We start from the raw sequence: 7,500 nt of genomic DNA, 5'->3' as shown, positions 1-7,500 counted from the left end.
ATCAGCTGATCTGTTCAAAACACGTCACGGACATGACATTATCATCGTGTTTTATTGAATTTTCAAAATCATGTCACTTTGTTTGTATTTGTGGTCATGTGTAGAACAAATTTCGACCTGATTTCCATTTTTTTCTAATATCTTTATCATAATCATTGTTGTAACAATTGTTATGATGATTATGATCATTATTTTTTTTGCTATCATTATTGACTTTATTATTACTATTACTATAACAATCATTATCATTGCTATTATTATTAGTTATCATCATTATTATCATTGTCATTGTTATGATCATCATCTTTATCATTATCTTTATTGTTATTATTATCATCATCATTATTGTTATCATTTTATCATCATTATTACCATTATCCGTATTATTACTATCATTATCATTATCATTGTTATTATTATCATTATCATCATTATTATTATTATTATTATCCTTACTATTATCATTATCATCATTAATATTATTTATATTATTATTATTATCATTATTATTATCATTATTATTATCATCACTATTACTATTATCATTATTATCATTATTGTCATTGTTATTATCATAATCTTTATTATCATTGTTATCATTATTGTGATAATTATCATCATTATCATTATCATCATTATCGTTGATGTTCTTATAAGTGGAAAAAGAAGGAAAATGAGGTAGATAGAGAGAGGGAGAAAGAGAGGGAGAGGGAGAGGGAGTATAAGGTAGAGGAAGCGGAATAGAGAGGGAGAGGGAGAGAGAAAGAGAAAGAGAGAGAAAGAGAAAGAGAAAGAGAGAGAAAGTGAAAGAGAAAGAGAAAGAGAGAGAGCGAGAGAGAGAGAGAGAGAGAGAGAGAGAGAGAGAGAGAGAGAGAGAGAGAGAGAGAGAGAGAGAGAGAGAGAGAGAGAGAGAGAGATTTCAATACAATAGACAGAGATGATAGACAAAGATGCAAATAAATCGCAAGGCGCCATTTTGTCGCATACAAAATGGCGGCTAGAGATTTCGTGTCTAAACATGATAACCTGAAAATGATTAGCAATTTATTGATTGTGCTTATGGCTTGCTATTGTGTCTGTTGCAATAAGTCTTTTCCATATATGATGAACCAATGTATACCCAAGCCTTACATAACCTGATGTGATACAATAACTTCAAATAGATTTCGTGGAATACAAAAATTAATAATTACACACAAGATTACTAAAAGTTTTTCCTGAAATATCTCTCACTTATCGGTTTTACAAATTTCGAATAGAAATTTCATTCTCAGCCATTATGTCATATTGTACTATATCATGAATGATAATATTTTAACTTAGCAAAGACAATAACGAAAATGGCGACGTTTTAATCGCCCAAATCACATGTTTGAGATTAGTGAATGACTCGAGAATCTGATCTGATATTTTTCATGACATTGCTATCATTATCATTATTATTGCTATCATCCCTTTTCATCTTCATTTTCATTTCTTCTTTTAGGTAGCCTGCATCATCCTCTCTGGTTTTGCATAAGTATTTTGATTATATGATTTTATTATACCTTTTGTGACTAGTATTAAAGGGAGATAAAGAGGAAGTGGATACGAACTGTAGAGAAGGAGAGGGATAGACGAGTGAAGGAAAAGAAGAAAAGAAAAGAAAAAAAGTGAAGGGGAAAAACTCCGTTGCTTGGAGAATCAGTGCTTGCTTGCGATCGATGCAACATGAGAGAAGGGGGGGGGGGCGAGGGGGAGGAGAAGGAGAGGGGGAGGGGTAGCAGAGGGTGAGGGGAGGGAGAGGAAGATAGAAAGGAGAGGAGGAGGGGAAGAAGAGGAGTATGGAAAGGAGAGGGGAATGGATAGGCGAGGGAGAGGGGAAGCAGAGGGTGATGGGGGGGGGGGGGAGGAAGATGGAAAGGAGAGGAAGGAGAGGAGGATAGGAGGGATAGAAGGAGATAGGAAAGATGGAGGTGGTGGAGGAAGGGGGGTGGGAGGAGGAGGGAAGAGGGTAAGGGAATGGGGGAGGGAATGGGATAAAAATGACGGAGGAGGGAGAAGGAGGAGAGGGAGTTAAAGGGTGTCTGATTTCATCTCCCCCCCCTTCTTTTATCGAGGGTGTAACCTTCTCTCGACGTCGTCAGCGGAGTTATTTTTTCTCTCTCTCATCAATATATTCATATCATTTTATATGCAAATACATTTTTAAAAACCCTCATCACTCTGCTTATACATTTTGTTTTAATTTTTCTCTATTTTTTCACTTTTCTAAAAGACTGCAAATGTTTATATGATTATTCGAAATCCGCTCAATACCCCCGCATTTTGACGTCACGGCAGAATCCCCCCCCCCCCCCGCTCCCCACTCCCCTCCCCTTCTTTAAATAATCTATATCGTCACGTTTCGACTTTGAGATGATAACACGGAAAGGGAGTTGGAGAGAGAGAGAAATAAAAGAAGAAGGAAAGAGAGTGAGTGAGTGAGTGAGTGAGTGAGTGAGTGAGTGAGAGAGAATGAGAGAGAGAGAGAGAGAGAGAGAGAGAGAGAGAGAGAGAGAGAGAGAGAGAGAGAGAGAGAGAGAGAGAGAGAGAGAGAGAGAGAGAGATAAATATAGATACAAAGATAGATAGATATGTAGATAGATAGATAGAAAGATAGATAGGTAGATAGATAGATAGACAGACAGACAGACAGACAGATAGATAGATAGATAGATAAATGGATAGATAGATAGATAGAAAGAGATAGAGAGATATATAGAAATAGATGGATAGATATAGATTGACAGATAGATTTAGACTGATAGATAGATTTAGCTAGATAGATAAATATAGACAGATAGATAGATTTCGATAAATATATAGATATATAGATCGATAGATAGAGAGAAAGAAAGAGAAATAAACAAATAAATATATCGATCGAAGGTCCCATTTTCTTTGCAACAACAATGGCATCTGCAATTTATGCCTCTTATCCATTGCCATGAGACTTGCGTACGGACGATAACCGATATAGACCCAACAGCTGGTGCAGAATAACCTTTTAACTGCTTAAAATAGAAAAACAATTTAGTTCTATTCATACATGCCTCTTTTTTCAAACTTAAAAGATGATGAAGCTATATTTCGTATCACGTATTGTATTATATCATATATTTGATGTGTTATATCATTACAACAATGAGTATAACATGCACAAGCTTTTCCTTTTGCACTTCCTTCACTATGACGTCAGGGCACTTGGCCAATGATGTCAAGCCATATCACGAGCGAAGGAAAAGCAACGCGCATGCACTGGCACAAATACTTTAGATTGTATGGCAAAAAGTCACGTTTCTGTGCAATTATTGCAACACTCGACATGTGGGAGTTTGGTATGAGGACACACACACGAGGATATATACAAAATGACACATAGAACACACACATATGTACATACACATACACATACACATACACATACACATACACATACACATACACACACACACACACACACAAACACATACATACACACACACACACACACACACACACATACACATACATATGCATATGCATATACACATACACATACACATACATACACGCAAACGAACACTAACACACACACACACACACACACACACACACACTTATATTCATATACTTATCAATATACACTCTTGCAGGAACAGAATAACGGACTCACAGATGTGGAATAATTCATCCCTTTTTCCTGTATTTTGACTCGCGTGATCTTACATCTTAATGCCACAGTGCTTGCTGATTTCAGAATTTTCTTGGGATCGTGCTTTAGTCAAGCGCCTATACGGTTAAAACAACGAGTAAAAGAGGGAGAGAGAGAAGAAAAAAACATTTTACTTCTGGAAAGTTCCTTATATTCATCCCTTTTGCCTAGTCCAGGGAAGAACTTGTTGCTTCCGTGCTTGTACCAATGGTTCTTTTTATGTGGCATTACTTTTTTTCTCATGTCCTCTCTCTCTCTCTCTCTCTCTCTCTCTCTCTCTCTCTCTCTCTCTCTCTCTCTCTCTCTCTCTCTCTCTCTCTCTCTCTCTCTCTCTCACTCTCTTTCTTTCTCTATCTATCTATCTATCTATCTCTTACACACACACACAGAAATGATTCAAATCAAAGCAGCGGTTAAACCATAACCCGCAAATGACCTCCAAGATCAAACACTGAGGAATGTCCCGCATTGCCACTAACCCCCTCCTCCCCTCCTTCTGCAGCGCCTGTGACGGGAGTCCTGTGCCGTCGCTTTACGTCGCGGAAAGTGTCGTTCTTCGGCGGTCTCTTCTGCTTCCTCGGCCTCGCCCTCGGGTCTCTCTCCATGAGCATGAATCAGCTGATCCTCTCCACTGGTATTCTCACGGGTAGGTGTCCTCGCCTTGGTTCGGTGTAGGGTTGACAGAGAAGTAGATAAATGAATGAATGGATATATCAAAGATAGATAAATAGATAGAGTAGATATACATGTAGATAGATGGGTAGATAGGTAGAGAGATAGATTAACGTAGTGATATCATGGAAAAATAAATAATATGGATCTTTATCATTAAATATAGTTTCACAGCTGAAAATTATTGTATACCTTGCACACTCACGCACATACAGTATCTTTAAATTCCATGAACTTAAGAATAACAAGAATAACACATATAGAAAGAGGGTTCTTGAAGTCCATGGACATTCTCCCGTCCGGACCCAACCCGGCCGCCACTGACCCTTCTCTCTGCATCAGGCCTGGGCGCTGGTCTAACCACGACGCCCGGGGTGCTCATCGTCTCGCTGTACTTCGAGAAGCGGCGCGCCCTCGCCTCCGCCATCTGCGTGTCCGGCAACGCCCTGGGCGGCTTCTTTCTGCCGCCTCTGGTCGACCACTTGCTAAGTACGTACGGCCTGCGAGGCACCATGCTCATCCTGGCCGCCATGCAGCTGCACATCTGCGCCGCCTCCATGTTGTACCGGCCCATCCGCCAGCACGCCCTCATCCAGGCCATGGGCACCACCCGCGTCGCCAAAGAAGACGAGGTGGACGCAGCCGCAGACCTTCCCGAGCACAAGCTACTGCCCAACACGCCCGCGACGCCACGGCCGACCTCCGTGCCACCTGCGGCTTCTGCGCCCAACACGCCCCTCTCGCGGCCGCACGCCATCTGGCAGAAGATGGTGCGGCGGCGCCTGACTTCCGTGTCTGTGACGGTGGAGGACGAAGAGCTTAAGGGTCAGGTGTCCTTCCTGAGATCGTCCTCCATGATGAACAGCATCCCCGACCTGACGCAGTACGCACGCTCGTGGAGCATCTCCGTCGACAGGGCATCGCTGGGCTCACGCTCCTCCTCCATCCGCCTCGCCCTCGACAGCAAGTCCTCTCTCTCCAGGCTCAGTTTAGGCGGCTTCAGCAAGTCGTCCCTTAACAAGCTGACGTGTGGCGAGCTGCGGCACCCGCCCCTCATGCGGCTGGCGTCGGACAGCGAGGAGCGCACCGTGCGCCACCCGACGCTACTGCGCCTGGCGTCCGAGGAGGACTCGCGCGTGTTCGGCTCACGCGTCCACGGGGGCAGCGCGCGCCGCCTGTCGCACCCGCGCCCCGTCCAGGCTTCCTCCGAGGGCCGTGTACAGCGCCAGCCGTCCTGCCGCAGCCTGGAGGGCAGAGTGCAGCGCCAGCCTTCCTGCCGGCGGGTGCAGAGCAGGATTATGGACGCCGTCAAGGAGCAGGACACGGACTCTCAGGTATCCGATGAGCTCGAGGAACGCCTACAGAAGCTCTCCGAGCAGGAGCAGGAGCGGGTAGCCTCGGAGGCTGCAGAGGGACTTCCGGCCACGAAGGCGCCCTCGGTGGAGGTGCTCCCCATCGGCGAACTCTCTCCACGGAAAGCGCCGCTCACAGACATGTCGGCGAAGGAGGAGGCCGCGGCGCCGGACGCGGGGAAGAAGGACGAGGGCGAGAAGGAGGATAGCCTGGAGGACGAGCAGCTGGTGGTGCTGGTGAAGCGGCCCAACTGCTGCTGCGCGGGGCTCTCCAGCTGCCTCGACCTCTCGCTCTTCACCAACCCACTGTTCATGATGATGGCCTTATCGGTATTCTTCATGGCCTCGGGCGCGCCCCACGCTATCTTCTTCCTTCCGGCCTATGCCACCTCCATCGATATCCCGTCCTCGAAGGTGCCACACATGCTCTCCATCTCCTCCATGGTCGACCTCTGCGGCAGGCTGGGCATCGGCTTCATCTCTGACATAGGCATCTTCAAGATCAGCCATCTTTACTTTATCAGGTAGGTCGCAACGTCTCCCCTTTCTCTCCAAATCTACTCGTTCGTCACAACCCCCTCCCCCTCCTTTCCTGAACCTCTCACTTCATCTCCAGCAAATCTCAGTCCCTTTCCCAATATAAAACAAAGCAGTGCGTACACCAAATGATAGTAATAACACCTAAATGATCTCACATAACTGTAAAATAAACCCAAATATAACATTAACGACAAAAAAAAAGTATAATCTCACAACCCCCTCACTCTCTCTCCGACAGCGCCCTGGCCGCCGGCGTCGCCACCCTGATGGTGCCTCAGATGAACTCGTTCGCCTCGCTCTCCGTCGCGCTGGGCATCTACGGCTACGGCATCGGTGCGTGGTTCGTGCTCATCCCGACGCTCCTCGCCAAGCACCACGGCGCCGCCAGACTCGCCTCCTCCTACGGACTCGTTAGACTTTTCCATGGACTCATGAACTTCATCTCGCCTCAGATCAGCGGTGAGTGACTGGAGATAGAGGGGTAGATAGATAGAAGGGTAAATAGATAGAGCGGCTGTGAGATGGATAGATAGAGCGGTAGTGAAATTATTCAATAGAGCGGGTGTGAGATGGATAAATAGATAGATAGAGGATTGATGGACAGATCGATAGGTAGATTGACAGAAATTGGTAGATGATAGAGAATCACATATATAAATAAGCAAATGTAACGTTAGAATGATAGATAAATAGACAGAGAAGAAAAGGAAATGAAGATTCAAAATACGACCAAGATCAGAGAATGAGAGATAAAAAAGGGAGAAAAAACAAAACAAAAGGAAGTGCTGATAACACTCAATGAAGGTCATGGAAAGCTTCTCTTTTTATGCTGTCCTTTTGTCGACTTTGTCCATGTTTCAGTCCAAATAGTCCTCCATTTTCAATCACTGCCTTGGCCTTGGTGTCTCCCGGTGTGTGTCGTGTTGGCGTCCCCTCTGCCCCTGCCTTCCCCACTCACTCCTCCCGGTGTTTCAGGTCTGATGATCGACACGACGGGAGATTTCGGCAGCTGTTACTACTTCATGGGATCTTTCATGGCGCTGTCGGCCACGCTGCTCCTCTTCGAGCCCGCCCTCGTTAAGTACTCCGCCAAGAAGTCCAAGGAGAAGCAAGTTCAAGAGCAAGCGCTCAAGACTCAAGTGTGAGCCTTCGAGGGCGAGATCGCGGCTCAAATAAAAAGCTCTCAAAACTCAAGTGTGAGTCTTCGAGGGCGAGGTCGAG

The 7,500-nt window shown here is 45.1% G+C and overlaps 1 protein-coding gene across 1 annotated transcript in view; it reads left to right on the top strand.

Moving 5' to 3' along the window:
- The window catches only part of LOC122248501 (uncharacterized), a 13,897-nt gene that overhangs the window by 5,452 nt on the left and 945 nt on the right, over positions 1-7,500 (top strand). Inside the window, exons 2-5 of the mRNA XM_043008548.2 lie at positions 4,218-4,361; positions 4,730-6,263; positions 6,518-6,738; positions 7,255-7,500. The exon at positions 7,255-7,500 is cut by the window's right edge and continues 945 nt beyond it. Of these exons, the coding sequence (XP_042864482.1) occupies positions 4,218-4,361; positions 4,730-6,263; positions 6,518-6,738; positions 7,255-7,424 (2,069 nt within the window). The 3' untranslated portion in view covers positions 7,425-7,500. The remainder of the gene's footprint in view (positions 1-4,217; positions 4,362-4,729; positions 6,264-6,517; positions 6,739-7,254) is intronic.

This window comes from Penaeus japonicus, unplaced genomic scaffold (assembly GCF_977035675.1).
Source record: "Penaeus japonicus unplaced genomic scaffold, GWHDUDI00000001_assembly GWHDUDI00000011, whole genome shotgun sequence".
Classification (NCBI taxonomy): Eukaryota; Metazoa; Arthropoda; class Malacostraca; order Decapoda; family Penaeidae; genus Penaeus; species Penaeus japonicus.
Note: the sequence above shows the minus strand (reverse complement) of the source record. Positions and strands in the feature narration are given on the sequence as shown.